The sequence below is a fragment of the Lygodium microphyllum genome, chromosome 16 (assembly GCF_053477565.2).
Source record: "Lygodium microphyllum isolate KBCC chromosome 16, Lygodium_microphyllum_v1.1.10, whole genome shotgun sequence".
NCBI classification, from domain to species: Eukaryota; Viridiplantae; Streptophyta; class Polypodiopsida; order Schizaeales; family Lygodiaceae; genus Lygodium; species Lygodium microphyllum.
The window spans coordinates 94,019,721-94,035,657 of NC_141150.1; the positions used below are offsets into that span (position 1 = coordinate 94,019,721).

The following is a 15,937-nucleotide window of genomic DNA, read 5'->3' on the forward strand; positions in this document are numbered from 1 at the left end:
ACTTGCAATATCATATTCTCATTGTTGTTCAACTTATCATTCTCACACTCAATTGTATTCCAATCTCTTAAGAGGATAGTATTTGAAGAATCGACTTTTTCTTTTGTTAAGGTTCATTGTTTAGCCCTCTTCACGAACACATTGAAACCATAGATTGAAATCACCAACAGTTCTTTGGTCCACTCTATACTTGGATTGCTAGAATAGAGCTTGCTTCATCAAACCGTTCTATCATTGGTTGAAGATCCCTCTTTAGCCATAAGCATGGTATTGCCTTCACCTTTATGGCACATGGGCCCACAAATGAAGCATGTCTAGGAACATAAAACCCCAGAGCTTGCTCTTCACTAATTTTAATCTTTAGCAAATCTAGGATTGTTGGCTTCTTATTGTTCAAGGCATGTTTTAAGACCTCCTTCCTCTTATCAGATTGCCTTGATGCTCCTACTACCTTAGAGGTTCTAGGCTTTCCCAACCCTCAATATTCTTTTGCAAGCCTTAATTCTATACTCTATTACTTTTGTCATATTTCTTATTGGGTTCACTTCTTGTCTCAGCAACATCATTCTCATTTGTTATGCAATCTTTGCACTTGTTCTTATCTCCGAGCCTTCAAAGGTAAACACACTCAAAATTCCCTCCTTCCTTGTAGAAAGAGCATCCCACAATATAGAAGCTCACCTTTTTGACCAAAGAGCACCACGAGAGGAAGCAACAAAACAAACACATAGTACTTTGTATGAGGTCTCAACAATGCTAGCAATCAAAGAATGTAATCCATACAAGACATTTGTAGAGCAGCATGATAATAGGTGACAACTATGAGCTTTAAGGCAAGGAATACACTGGTTGCTTTATAGGCCACAACATACCATAAAACCGAATCTCACTTGTAGAGTAGCATGATAACATGTGACAACTATGAGCTTCAAGGCAATGAATACACTGGTTGCCTTATAGCCCACAACATACCAAAAAACCGAATCTCTTGCGCACTATGAGCCCACCAATACCATAAAAAACCTGTTGCTAATGAACCCATATTGTAGTAGGACGTTGTCTTAAAATTTATGTGCAAACCATTTTTTGAAGTCAACTTTAGAGGGTGGTTTACCCATGAAGGGGAAAAAAAAGACCAACATTGACAAACATGACATATCTTTGTTTGATGTGAGCTAGAGGTAGATCAATAGGAGCTAAGAAAGATCCCCTGGTGCGAACCCAATTCATAAGTGCTCTCTATAATGTTTGGGGTCTTTAGCTTAAGTTCTATCCTTATAACAACGGTTAATTAATGACAATATGCTCTTTTGGGGCTTCTTCCCAAGGGCTGTGAGTTTCTCTTAGAACAGAGTGTTAACCAAAAGCTTTTGGACCACGAAGGGATTCCTCTGAGCTCTTGTGCAGCACCAGTGCCTCGTCGCCACCCAGGAAGCTCGCTTCATCGGTCGCACACGCCCTCTCCCTGCAAGGTACGACCTCTCGCCGTTGCGAATTGCTTACCATTCTTTCATTCGCGCACACACAGGAATAAAGAAAGTGAAACGGAATCTTGGCCGATTTCTCTGTGTGGCTCTGCAGGGACCTTTTTCGTTTTTCATGGAATTAGGGTTCCCGGATGATCCATTCCCTGTCCCCAAGAAGGCCCTTTAGTTGAGCTTCCGAGTGAATTCTTGTGTTTTCTGGATTCAGGCCTTTAAGAACCCCCTTTTTACTGGCTTTCTGAATGGTGTGCCATGAACTCTTGACATATAAGATCTGTATGAAGCAGTGTCATGGAGTAGTGAGCATGGCCCTGTTCGTACAACGTGCAGCTGAGACCTGCTAGAAGCACTTAGCCAGTCTCTCTCAGATTGAGAATGTACAGGCCAGGTGGGGATATTCCACACTTTAGGCCAGGTAGTTATGCGCCTGCGGCCCCCCCTCCTCGAATGATGAGTGGGGTGCCAGCTTTCCCCCCTCCACCTGTACCAGGAGGTGGCTTTGGTATGCCTCAGTTTCCATCAGGGGTTGCACGATACCCCCCACCCCCTCCCACCCCTGTGCCCTTGCCTCCCCTGCCTTTCCCTTACGTGCAGCCACCAATATTTGTACCTCCTCTGCCAGAAAGCCCCCCAGCAGAGGTACCCCCTCCTCCTCCTGCATCTCCTCCTCCTCCTCCTGCTCCTGCTTCTCTATCGGCAGAGCCTTCCTTAGCTGGACTGCTACCTCCAGTGCCTCCTAAGCCCAGTGATCCAGAAATGCTTAAGAATATCGAGGCGTTAGCTGCTGGTGTGGTAAAGAATGGTCCCAGATTCGAAAGTGTAGCACGAGCAAGGCATGCAGGTGATCCAAAATTTGTCTTCCTGTTTGAGAGTGATGAGGGCCCTGAGGCTTTCATTAGCCATGCATTTTACAAGTGGAAAAAGCAAAGCCTTGAATTGCAGCTCAAATCAGAAGCTGAGGTCAAATCAAATAAACACTTAGACCAAGGGAAAGATTCAATACGAGTTCAACACAGTCACTTGCCTGGGAAGTCCAAAGACGCTCCAGGATCACCGGCAATGTCTGATATGGACATGGAAGGTATGCACATGTTTTGTCACTCACTAGATCGTTGATTTTTGTGAAAGAGGTCGTGTTATTTGGTTTTGGTGATAAGGAACATTTTGTTACATGACGAGTCAGCAATTCCTTTAGTGTGCCTGTTTTGTGATGAGTCATGGAATGCCTTTGATATGTTGAGGGTGCCAGTGCGGTATATGCCAGCAAGACTTGTGGCATGAGACTACTGCATGCCTTTCATGTCATGCTTTGTTACTTGTTTTCTATCCTTTCACATGGGCAATTCATTTATCTGTCGCAGTTTGATCTGAACAGATGATTTTTCAATGCTTTCTTCTGATGGGCTATCATCAGAAGCTAAAACAGCTTCCAAGCATGAGGCAAAGGAGGCATTGTCAAAGGGTTTAGAGCAAACCTCTGACAGAAACACGAAAGATTTAGGACTAGAAAAGGTGTCTAGTCTGCTAGAGAGTCCACCTGGAAGTTTGCACTCTACACCCTTGACAGAAAGGACCAAAGAACATGAAGAGTTGGGCCATATTACAAGCAAGGGAAAGCAGGCGCAGTGTCGACTGACAGGTGATCACACTGGAGCTATTATTGAAAATTATTATAGTGATACAAGTGATACTTCTGGAGACTCGGAATCAGCAGAGGACGGGAGCAAGGCTGGGAAGCTGATCTCAGAAGCAAATGAACAAGTGGACCACAAGACAGATATTGTCCGAGAGCCTTTTGCCAAAGAAGCCTCTCCATCAAGTCGTGAGCATTTGCAAGTGAAAGCATCACGACAACTAACTGGGGTGTCTCAGCCTCCCAAAAAGAAGCTGTCAAACATGATTGGAAGCTCTCAAGGTGGCAGCATTGGTAGCCCAACTCACATTCCCAGCTTCAGCGACACTAGTGATGTTTCTAAGGATCCCGAAAATAACGGTGACACATTTGAAGTTCAGAAAGGTACAGAGATAGAGAGGCCAGATCAAGGTGGGATCTCAGACAGCAGCTCAGATGGGGAACAAAAACAACTTAGAACAAGAAAGAGAAAAGGTAGAAGTCTCAGTAGAAGCAGAAGCAGGAGTAGAAGCAGAAGCAGTAATAGAAGCAGAAGTAGATCATTGGAAGACTCGAAATGGAGAAAGAGCTCTAGCCGTTCTCCTGAGAGATGGTCTAACTTTTACAGGTTCGAAAATCTGACTCTTTTTTAATCTTATAAAGAAGTGTTCAGGTCTTATCTCACCTTCCTATGCTAAGTTTACCCATTCGATCATGCACTGTTTTGGCACAGCCGGTCACCAACACAACGGGGCAGGAGTCGCAGCAGGACACCATCCAGGGATGCAAGGTCAGCGGTGCCAGGCAAGATTGAGAAGGAAGGAAGAACTGAACCTGTTGTCCAGGAGCGGGGGAGAGGAGGAATTGAGCCCAATATTTGTGTAAATTTTGCCAGAGGGAGGTGTTTTCGTGGTAACTCGTGCAGGTTTCTCCATCAAGATAGAAATGCTGTAGCGAATAAGCCAGCTGTAGATGATGCTCAACTGGGAAGAGCCAATCCAGAGTCTGCAGAAGCTGGTTCAGACGTTGGGGAGAAGGCAGTGGATATGAAACTTGATAAGATGGATGCTACCTTAGAGCAACGCGAAACTGTGAATGAAACGAACAAGCATCATCTTGATAAAAAGGTTGAAGTAATTTCAAAGGCTGAAATTCCCAGACAGGAAGATATTAAGGGAAACAGGGAGCTGGATCCTGAAGGGAAGATGGTTAGGGAACAGAATGTTGATGCAGGAAAGCACGGAAGGAAAGGACCAAAAGCAAATACTGCTTGTGAAGATGGTATACACGGAAAAGGCGATGAAGAATGGTCACTTCCAGAGGAAGGAAATACCCCCAGTCGTGAGTTGGCTCAACAAAGTGAGGCTCCAAAGCCGGGGCACCAAGAAGCTGCATCTGTATTATCTCCAGACCTGCCATTGGAAGGGTTTGCTGGGGCTTCAAAACCACCTGCCCCTGCCTCAGGATCTTTGAGCACCGCCCCTTTTCTTCCAGAGCAGCCCTTCGTGGCACCTGGAAATAGATTGCCGTTAAATCTATCTGAGACGGCCACTACTCAGCCTTATCCATCAGAGAGTTTTGCTTACAATCTTCAGCACCCCAGTTCCATGCAATCTACTGGATCATTTCCACAATCTGGTCTTCCTAGAGCTCCTTCCAGCAATACATACTTGGACACAAGCAGTAATTTCTCTAACAGGAGCCCTGCTGCCATTCTGTCCGTCTCTTCTGGCAATAATTATGGAGGAAGTCAGCCCAGTTCAATAGTAGGTGATTTCGCAGGGTGTCATCAATCATATCCACCTACCATTTTAGGCACAAATCAGGAAGCTCTTTTTCCTGGATCCTCTTTGCGCGATGTCCCATCTTCCTTTCAAGGTCTCATGCCAAGTATGCAGTCTGTTTATGGAGCTTCCTTTCAATCACAGTCTGCCTTTGTCCAAAATCCAACACACCCCAGGACTGGCTTTGCTTCTCAAAGTCAAGTATCAGGTTTATCTTCCTATTCTTTGTTATCACAACAGCAGGGGGTGTCGGCAAGTCCCACAGCCTTTATGTCTTCCTCAACAAACCCAACAACTTTTCTCTCTTCCTCGCATCAAAGTCTGAGTTCTAATACCTTTCCAACAATGCAGCCACAGCAGTCTTTCTACACGCGTCCAGTTTTGGGTGATATATCAAAGCAGTTTACATATTCAAGTTCAGCAAACAACGGTTTTCAAGAAAGTTCTTATTCCAGGATATCAGGTGCACCACCAACTGTTGGAGTGCAGAATACTGCACCATGGTCGATGTCTAGATCTTCGGAGCCTTTGGCACCATTTTCAGTGTCGGGTTCATCATCAGGGCAACCATCAGCATACTCATATGCTTTGACGACAATCCCTCCCCTCCCAAGCTTAATTAAACTTTCATCATCTACGGATTTACCTACTTCCAACGACCAGTATGATCCTTTATCTGACAGTCTTGATCCTCCATCAGCAAAATCATTGGTCTTCAACTTTTTGAAGACAGATGAAGGGATTAAGCCAGCTGGTGGGCTTTCTAGTGTAATAGCGCCTCGTTTGGAGAATGTTAGCCCTGGGATGGACGTTAATGAATCAAATCTTGTGAAACCTAAACCAGACAGCCTTGAAGCTGAAGTAGCAATGATGAATGAGGCAGTGGGTGATCCAGGGGTGGGCATAGTTGAGAATGTGAGCCCTCCAGATGATGATCATAACTGGAGTCCAGGTCAGCCTGGGGAAGGAGCAGATACTCAACAAAATCAGACACAGTCAAAGACTAAGAAGAACAGCAGTGGGCGTGGATTAAAGCTGCTTAGGTCTGCCGTTGCTGACCATGTGAAAGAGGTCCTTAAACCAACATGGAAGGAAGGGCATATGCGTAAAGAGGCCTTCAAAACCATTGTTAAAAAAGCAGTGGATAAGGTCACTGGAAATTTACCAAGTCACCATATACCCAAGACACAAGAAAAGGTGGACCAGTTTATGGCATCATCACGCTCAAAGATTTCCAAACTTGTACAGGTGTGTGCTTCCACCTTGAAAGTTTAGTTTCAGTTCTATAGCTCTTCAGTCTTGTACCTGAGCAAGTAAGCTGCATGCTGCATATAGGACCACCTTACAACTTTTGAAAGGTGGCATTGCAGGCCTTGGCTCTAGATGAGAAGCTACCTTATCTCTAGAACAACTAGAAGTTGAGCAATGAATACATTTAAGAAAGAAAGAATAGTTGCAGTCCTTGCATGTTAAAGAGGCAAGCTCATAAGATTTTCAGAGTCCTGAGAAAATAAATGAATAAAAGACAAGATTTTGTGCAAGATTTATAATGATAGCAATATTAAGTGATAGGAGCTCTTAGTGCAGAGACAATCATAAATTTATGTGGTGGTCGTGAGTCACAAGCATCTTTTTGGTAACGGGATGTCATAATAAGACCTATCCAGAAACACAATTATGTAGTCTATATAACCTTCTCTAGACTTGCAGTAAGGAAGGAAGAATTGTTATGGCTTACTACATGAGAAGAAGTGTTGCGGCTTTTTGCCATCCCTGGTATTCTAGGTTTACAACATAGGGAATGCAAGAGCAAAGTGTGTTTATACATAGACTGAGCATTATGCTCTCAAGCGACTCTGGCTTTAAGGGGAAGAAAGAGGCTAGTGTATGTAGTGTTCACTCATGTAAGAGATAACATGTAAATTGTTTGCAGAATGTGCACTAATTGAGACCAAAGATTGGAGCACATGCATTGTGAAATGAGATTTACATTGAAGAATTGTGCTTAATTTGTGGTACACTAAACTGGTGAGATTGGCACATGTGCTTGATGCATGAACTCAATAATGATGACCAATCAACTTGGCTAATGTGATCAGTTTGAGGTTGGATTCTGGACTGATATAAAGTAATGGCTAGTTAGAAATTGCAAAAATTTGACATAAGTAGAGATGCACAAGAGTGACAATAGAAAAGAAGAATATGAAGCATGGCCATGAAAAATTGCAAAATTTATGATGGGAATAAAGATTCACTAGAGTGGATAGTAGAAAAGAAGAAGAATGAACATGATGATGAAGGAAGTAGAACGAATCTGGGCTGAAGATCCTAGGCTGATGTAGATACGCAATTGAGAATCAAGAACCAATCAATACTCTAATGAATGCTGCCTATAAATAGATATTGGCCCAAAACTTGGCTGACTAGCCCTTTGACTACCAAACCATAAAGAGAGCTGGACTAGTATGGTATATAGAAATGACAAGGTTTGCAATGAAGACACTAGAGTGTACAGCAATCACTAGCATGAATGACTTGAGAAACACATAGAATGGGAGAATGAAAAATATAAGAGAGAATGCCCATAGCATGTCCTTCTATAGAAGATTTTTGGGCATTTTTCCTATGGCACATAAATAAAGATGTCTAAAATAAATAGAGCTTTCTGGGGCGATTTTTAAGGAGCTCGACATCCCCTTTGAGGCCCAAAAAGGATCCTCATAAAGAGAGAGAGTCATACTTTGCCTTGCCCTCTTAAAATGTAAGGCAAGAAATAGACAGTAAGATCCCCCATCAAGAGCAATTATGTGGTAAGGGTGTCATTGGCAAGGATTATTGGTAGTTGAGATGAGAGTGAAAGGTAGTCCACCATAGTCGGCTAAGGGAAGACGGAAATAGAAGCACTTATAAGGCAAGAATGCGAAGCTCTACCAAAGAGGAAACTTGAGAGGAAGAATGGTAGGTAATAGTCAAGGTGACCAAAATTTGACCTTGGGTAGAAGCTGCTAGCTTCATTTCCAAGTGGGTAAGAATACAAAGGCATGCTTGATCCTAGGCCTCAAAAGATAGGACATAGATGACAAAGCTGGATATTGGAAAGCAACCCAAGATGTAGCCCTAGAAGAGCTGAAGGACTACACATGCCATGGATGTTTGGAAAGTTCCCCAAAGAAGAACCAGAAGGAAAGAAGACTAAGATGTTTGACCAAAAGAAATTAGATCAACAAGAGTTAAAGCGTAAGAATGGGGGTATACCACCTTTGCTGTCTGAAAAGAAACTAACGTATCAGTAGTTAGCAGAATATAGAAGAGAAGGGTGATGTTTCTCTTGTGGAGAAAAGAGATCCATGGTTGGTCAATGCCCTAACAAAGCAAAGAAGAACCAACCCTAGAAGGCACTTCAAGCAAATGCTGTACCTAAAGAATCTTTACACAAGATGAAACTCCATTTGAGAAAATGAAGCCTTTTATGGCTTGGGGTAATTTCATTTAGATACATATCATTATGTCTATCCTTGGATCGTCGAAGCTCTTTATCTACCACACCAAAAATGTCAAGTATTGCTTTTCCTAGTTGTCCATATTTGACGGACGGGTCAACTTGTCCAATCCATCTTCTCTAGTAGTACATGTTTGATGGTGTCTGATGGAAACCGTTTGAATGTTTCAAAGTGCTTGTTTTTGACCATTTGGGGTAAATTCTAGGTAGTGTTTAGGCTCTCTCTCCACAACACACTTGTACATATCCCCAATCTCTCTCTCTCTCTTCCTCCCCCCGGCTGCTCCATTCACCCTGTTCTGGCAATATATTCTCTCCCTCCCTTTCCCTCTCTAATTTCACATTTAAATTTCAAGCTGAACTTTCAAGCTCTCTATTCTCAAAGTCTCTCAAGCTCTCCTCACGAGCAACTCCCTCAAGCTCTCCTTCGCCATATCTCCATCCTACATTCACTTTCAAGCTCTCCATTAGCCATCCTCTCTATCCTCAAGCTTTTAATATGTAAACTCTTGGTATAAAGTCTCTAAATGTTTAAAGTGTATTATTTTCGAGTCCCAACATTAAGTATAGGCTTTAAAATTATATGTACAATTTTTTTCATTGGACGTAGATCGAAGATTTATTAGTTCAATTAGTACCGTACTAGACAGTCTTGATGCTTTTCAAGGAATGAAATTTCAAGTTACTCCAATATTTGGCAAGCTACGATTGAGGTAGGAGACTATGTAGATCATGAGAGTTTTGTCACGGGAGATCTTGGCCATTGTGATGTTGTATTAGGAATACCTTGGCATAGAAGAGTAGACCTATTTAGAATCAAAATAATTTTTTAAAAAATTTTAAGGGTAAAAATGTATCTTTTGAGTTGGGAGTTGAAGGAAACTCTATTTTCATCTTATACCATGTACAAACTTGTAAGATAATGAAAAATTCTATTTCCTCATTCTTGATTTTTATCAAAGATTTTAACAAGGAGTCTGGAACTAAAAAGTCCATCTCAAATATGAACGAGGAGCGAATGAATTTTGTAAAGAAGTATGAAGATTGTTTTATGGACACTTTATCTAAGGAGCTACCACCAAAGAGGCCATAAAATCATCGTATTGTTTACATTCGTGGGAGCTCACCTCCAAATAGACCACCTTATTGTGTAAGCCCAACACGAGGAGATTATGAAGCAAGTGAATGAGCTCGTGGAGAAGGGTTTAATAAGATCTAGTTCCTTGTCTTTTTGCTATCTAGTCCTCTTTAGTATAGAAAAAAAGATTGGTCTTGGTGCATGTGTGTGGATTGTGGGGTCCTCAACAAAATTACTATTCCGAACATGTTTCCCATACCAAGAATTGATCATATCTTGGATAGATTGGATGGATCTAAATTATTCAGTTGGATCGTTGAAGAGTGGTTACGATCAAATAAGGATTGCTTCTGAAGATATTCATAAAACAACATTAAGAACAAGCTTTGGTTTGTATGAGTGTTGTGTTATTATTTGGTCTCACCAACGCTCTTGCAACCTTTAATAAAATGATGGAAAGAATTGTTAGAGTACACCGGAAGTTTACATGTACTTTCTTTGATGATATTATGGTTTCTTCAAAAGATGAAGAAGAGCATAAGGAGATGCTTGTGAAGTAGGGGCATGAGGAGTTGCTCGTGAAGTAGCCATGTGGACTGCTATGCTGAGTTGCAGGCAAGGATGGAAGGTGGGCAAAGCAACTGCCAATTGGTTGTTGCAAGTGAGTAGGGGCAAGTGTTGGGCAGAACAGTTGGTTGTTGCAAGCGTTGAGTAGGCAAGCATAGCAAGAAGAGGCAAAAGGGTAGGGAAGCTAGCATAACAGGGTTGGGAAAGAAATATGAAATGCATGTGGCGGGGACTTGAAAGTGATGTGATGCGACATGGGCTGGAAGTCTTGACATGAGGGAAGGATAGGAGATGCGAAAGAATTATGTACCCCGCATCTTGAAACTTAAAATGTTATCCATCCAAACTTCAATCTGACAGGTCAGGATGTCCTCAAGATGTGTAGAATGTGTCCTATGTTTGGGATGTGAACGTGACATTCTTTGCCCCGCTTGGACATTTGGACATGACTATATGTGTCAGACCCCTCAAGGGTTAGGGACAACCATCCCTTGTTACTATGCCTTGAGAGGTGCTAGAAGGTTGCTTATCATGGTGTCTTCTTTAGTGAGCTTATTCATACCTCCTTTTTCGAGAGTGGCTCTATACCCATATAGGCTATTTAGTTGGGGTTCCATTGATAGATGAGATATTTCAACTTCTTGGTGAGAGAGAGAGAGAGAGAGAGAGAGAGAGAGAGAGAGAGAGAGAGAGAGAGAGGTGTGCGTGCGCATGTTGGGGTGAGGGAGGTGTTGAGAAACCCATTTCCTCAGTTCACACAGTTCGCTTTTTCCTCTTTGTTTGCTATTTATAGGCTTCTTTCGTCATTCATTCCACCCCTACTGATTCATTTTGTCAGTCACCCATTATCTTTCTTCTTCCAGCATCTCCATCCCTATTGCCAGGCACCAGTCTCCAACTTCCTTGGGCTGCGTTTATGGTGGCAATGGCTTCTTCCTCAGTTGGCGCTCCTTTCCACACATGCAACAACTTTCTTGAGCCCTTTCTCTTTGCATTTGGTGCTCCTCCTTTGCTAATGGCGACAGCTTCCTTGGGCGCTTCCTGTGAAGATATGCTAGGGTTTGCACTAAGAAAACACAGCATGTACGACCAAGATTGAAACTCAAAGACTCGGACAGAGACAAACAAAACTCAAACCCTAAACACAAAACGCAAAAGGGTTTAAACTCAAAACTCAAACACAGAGAACACAGAGAGAAGATGCTTTGAAGAGAATGACTGCTGTAAATGAATGTAAGAGTGTACAAAAGGCCCAATGGCAGAGCAATGTAGTGTCGGAGAGTGACGTCCATTGGGGACGGATCCCAAGTGCTATGACCACTAGTTGGAGTGTCGAAGTGTGGAAAACACCAAATACTAATCACCAGAGTGTTAGTGAACTGGGGCCAACAGGAGAGGTGTTTGTTGATATAGACGGTGTGTTGGATAACAAAAACGTAGGTATTGCAGCAATTGCCCAATGGGAGAGATGGCAGCAGCTTGTCACTTGGCACTAGATGCTGAAAACGCAAGCTAATTAGGTGCTATGATGACATAGCAGATGGAGACCTCCAAATAGTAGGGGATGGCTAAAAACAGACCGCCTAGGATAGTGATGGGCTACAAGTCAATGATGGCTGGACAATAGATGGTAGGTGGTTGATGGTCAAAATTTGCATGGTAGAGTGAGAAACTTGCATATAAGGACGAGGCTGAATGGTGGGCAGCTTGTCTATATTGATGTTGAAGAGTGCCCCAAAAAATTAGGGTTTTGGGGAACCACTGAAACTCTCTTGAATTGTGTACCAAATTTGTAGTTTTCATTAATTGTGTTTTGGGGATTGTTAAAAATGCCAATCAATTGTAAATCATGTTTTAGCTCGACAACCCCCTTGCAGGTTTAAAATTGTGACTAAAAGGAAAGGCTAACAATGTTTACCCCAAGGCGCTCCACCCCAAAGTAGCCAGGGTATCAGACAAAGGGTGTATGCTGGCTGCCAAGTGGCCTACCAAGACTACAGAGGCGATGGTTATCTTACCAAGAGAGTCCAAGTAGTCACCCTAGAGAAGACAGGGTGCTCGGTTGCCTAGTGGCCTTCCAAGCCCTACAAAGGCGGATAGAACCACATTAAACTTTTCTCTTTCTTTTTTTTTGATAGTGAAAAGTTAATTTTAGGAAGTGACAGTCGATTAAGTAACATCGACCTAGAAAACGGGAGTACGGATGGTACACCCAACACATCACAAAAAAGTACAAGCTTTTACCCAACCTTGTAATGATGAAGATAAAGGTGATGAAGTATCATGTGAAGAAGGATGGTGGTGTAATCCTCCGGTTATCTTACCAAGAGAGTCCAAGTAGTCACCCTAGAGAGGACAGGGTGCTCGGTTGCCTAGTGGCCTTCCAAGCCCTACAAAGGCGGATAGAACCACATTAAACTTTTCTCTTTCTTTTTTTTTGATAGTGAAAAGTTAATTTTAGGAAGTGACAGTCGATTAAGTAACATCGACCTAGAAAACGAGAGTACGGATGGTACACCCAACACATCACAAAAAAGTACAAGCTTTTACCCAACCTTGTAATGATGAAGATAAAGGTGATGAAGTATCATGTGAAGAAGGATGGTGGTGTAATCCGCCAGTGGAAAAATTGTTCACTTGCCGAGTGCCCTAGTATAGAGATGAATCATGCAATACATAGGGGAAGGTCCAACAGGGGGGGAAGGCTGATGTTGAAGACAAGTGCCGAAATTTGTAGAATACCAAGAAGTGTAAGAACCCCCTCTCAACCTGGATGTCGATACCGAAGAAGGAAGAGGAGCCTGAGGATGTCGGTCTTCATGTGGTGCCGAGAACCATGTGGATAAAGATGATGAAGCATGCCTACTGGAATAGCAAGGATAGATGTCACCGCCATGATAGCATCAAGAGAGATGCTGCATGATCCGTTGCGGGAGGGGAAGCGTCCATATTGGTGGAAGAGCAAAACTCCAAGTAGATGAAACCATGAAAGGAACAATGCACATCTCTTTTCTTCAGCTCAAGAAGGACTAGTGCAAGCTTGCATGTTGGCCCTACACTAAAATACAAAACATTGCAAAAGTGATCAAAATTTGTAAGGACAGAGGTGAGCAGTGAGATGCTTCAAAAACAAAGCTGAAAATAAAAGAAAGCAAAGCTAGTGCAATGCAATGAGTATGTAAGTATGCAACAGAAGTTTGAAAAAAGGGAAAGGCTAAGTGTGTAGCCACCATCATGTACACCGAGGTGGGGGAAGTGGTTCTAGAAGGTGTAGTGGATGTCCTAGGAATGGATGCGTAAAGTGCAATAGGTGAGCCACTAGCAGACCAATCAACCAATCCTTCAAGAGTAGTGAAGGAGATAGGTTGCTAAGATTGTCCAGGTGCCACATGTCGAATAGCCGTTGGGATAGATGGAATAGATGGTGCAGTAGTGGGAGGCGTAGTCCCACTGGAGTGGCCAGTTGGAGTGGAGGCAGTTGCAATAGTCTATGGTGGTTTTCTAGCAGGAAGGCGTTGGGCCTTGGTACACGCTACTCCTTGCCCACATGGCTCAACCTTTGGTAGTGTGTGCAAAACCAATTTTTCTTAGGAATTTGTTGCTAAAGGGGTTGTGTTTCTTTGGTTCCGTCGTTGGAGGAAGTGATGTCACCCTTGTTTTGGCTTGCCTTTGCATCTTGCGAGTTCTTGCCACTGTTGGTTTTTCCTTTCGAAGAAGAAGGAACCGATCCTTGCCCCTATGAATGGATGTGTGTAGAGGATTTCTTGTGGACTTGATCGTGCAGCCTCGCATAATGCAAGAACTAACACTCAAACTCGTAGAAGGTTGCCAATCTAGGTAGTGAGATAAATGAAAGCATTTGTCGGGCAAGTTGTTCAAGAAGAATGTAACCTAATTGTCATTTGACTTCTGTAAAGAATTCCCTAACATAGAAACACAAATAACAATCGTACGACAAAGCACAGATTGATAAGAGAACATAGTTAGGGTTAGGGTAACTCAGAGACAATGAACACAGAAAATAAATGAAATGATATGACTAGTGAATATACAATGCTCATGTAGTAAACACACTATGTAGTGAATGAATATTGAACCTCGAACTCCTGTATCTCAAGGATTAGGACAAGGGTAATGAGTTGGAGAGTGTGTCGTACTCTGAACGGATCACGAATTGCAGCAAGGCAGCCTCCGGATGTTGAACACCAGCAAACGCAGCCAAGGAAGGCTGTATCTGATGCAGATGGCAGTGCAGGAGAGAGAAAAACTAATGACGTAGGTGAGGAGAGAGGAATACTAAAAACGCAGGAAAAACCAACAATAGTAGTCAGTATGCTGAAATCAGCTCCAAATAGTGTGTGGTAGGCTAGAAACAGGCACCGGACTGTTATAGACAGCAATGGCTAGACTGGATCGCGATGTCCTCCGTGTTCAGGGTGTGGGCAGCAAGCTGAAATACCTGAAATCTGCAGCAAACGGGAGGTGGAGGGCTGGAAACAAGCTGTTACGTATTTGGTAGACTATCTTTTGACGACAACTCTGCCGACGGCCCTCTGTTCGTAACAGGAAAATGGCACAAGAGATCCTTTTCTCTCACCACCCAACCTCGCCTAGAAGATTGCTGGCTCCTCTCCCTAATTCGACTGCTAGCCGTCCGCTTCAGGTGAGTCCTACTATTCTTAGATTCACTTACTCTCTAGGCTCCCTTGACCCCGTTCGGGTGCCAAGGCCCCCGGACGGTCATCCCTCGCGCCTGTCTCCCATAAGTTACATTTATTAATGTAACATTTCCTCCCCCTTAAGAATCGGTTTCGTCCTCGAAAACGATACTTGGAAGGTCCAATTGTAATTTGGAAAACCTTTTCCTTAAAGTACTTACTCGCTCCCATGTTGAGCTTTCTTCTGAATAATTTTTCCATTTGACCAAATATTCTTGATAAATAGTATTCCTTGTTCGTCTGTTACGAACATTTAATATTCTTTCTGGTTCATGTGGATTAGATTGGTCATCTAATAGCTCCTCAATGTTATCATTTAAGATTAGATTATCCAAATCACCCAGCTTTTTCCTTAGCTAGCTTACATGAAAAACTGGATGTGTTTTACTACTAGCAGGTAGTTGGAGCTTGTAAGCCTGTTCTCCCACCCTTTTAAGTATTGTGAAAGGACCACAATACTTGGGTGACAGCTTTGGACATGGTCCCGTTTTCATGGTTTTAGTTTGCTCAAGCACTTTAAGATATACCAATTCCCCTTCTTCAAAGGAGATGTCTCTTCGGTGAGGATTTTGAGCTTTCTTAATATTTTTTTGAGCAAATTTTAACATATTATTCATATTTTCCGAAAAGTCCTTGGCTGCTTGAATCTTTTTCTTATGCAATCCTACTGCATGAGGAGCTCTGGGCTGAAACCCATACATTAGCATAAATGGACTATATCCAGTGGAAGAATGCTTGGCACTATTATATGCAAACTTTGCTATCGGTAGATACTCTTTCCAATTAGTTTGCCTTTTACTTACATATGCCCTGAGCATAACTTGAAGGATTTGGTTAACCCTTTCAGTTTACCCATCAGTTTGCGGGTGGTCCGCCATACTCATGCTAAGTTTAGTATCCAACTTTCTAAATACAGCACGCCAAAATTGACTATCAAATTTTCTATCTCGATCAGAAATTATATTTGCCGGAAGGCCATACAATCGGTATATGTTCTCTACGAATAATCTAGCCAATTCTGGTGTTTTAACATTAGTTGAAGTTGGAATAAACCTAGCCATTTTGGTTAACCTATCCACAATCACCCACACAGAGTCATGCCTCTTTTGTGTTCTGGGTAACGTAACAATAAAGTCCATGGAGATACTCTTCTATTTTCCCGAAGGAATCTCTAATGGGTGGAGAAGTCCTTCCA

The 15,937-nt window shown here is 42.7% G+C and overlaps 1 protein-coding gene across 4 annotated transcripts in view; it reads left to right on the plus strand.

Moving 5' to 3' along the window:
- The first annotated feature begins 1,305 nt into the window (after positions 1-1,305).
- The window catches only part of LOC148023135 (uncharacterized), a 45,840-nt gene continuing 31,208 nt past the window's right edge, over positions 1,306-15,937 (plus strand). For all 4 annotated transcript variants that reach the window (XR_015693615.1, XR_015693613.1, XR_015693614.1 and 1 more), the window contains exons 1-4: positions 1,306-1,472; positions 1,582-2,565; positions 2,860-3,724; positions 3,830-6,128. Coding sequence is in view for 1 of the 4 variants with exons in the window: in XM_087696129.1 (XP_087552255.1) it covers positions 1,860-2,565; positions 2,860-3,724; positions 3,830-6,128 (3,870 nt within the window). In the remaining 3 variants the exon portion in view is untranslated. The remainder of the gene's footprint in view (positions 1,473-1,581; positions 2,566-2,859; positions 3,725-3,829; positions 6,129-15,937) is intronic.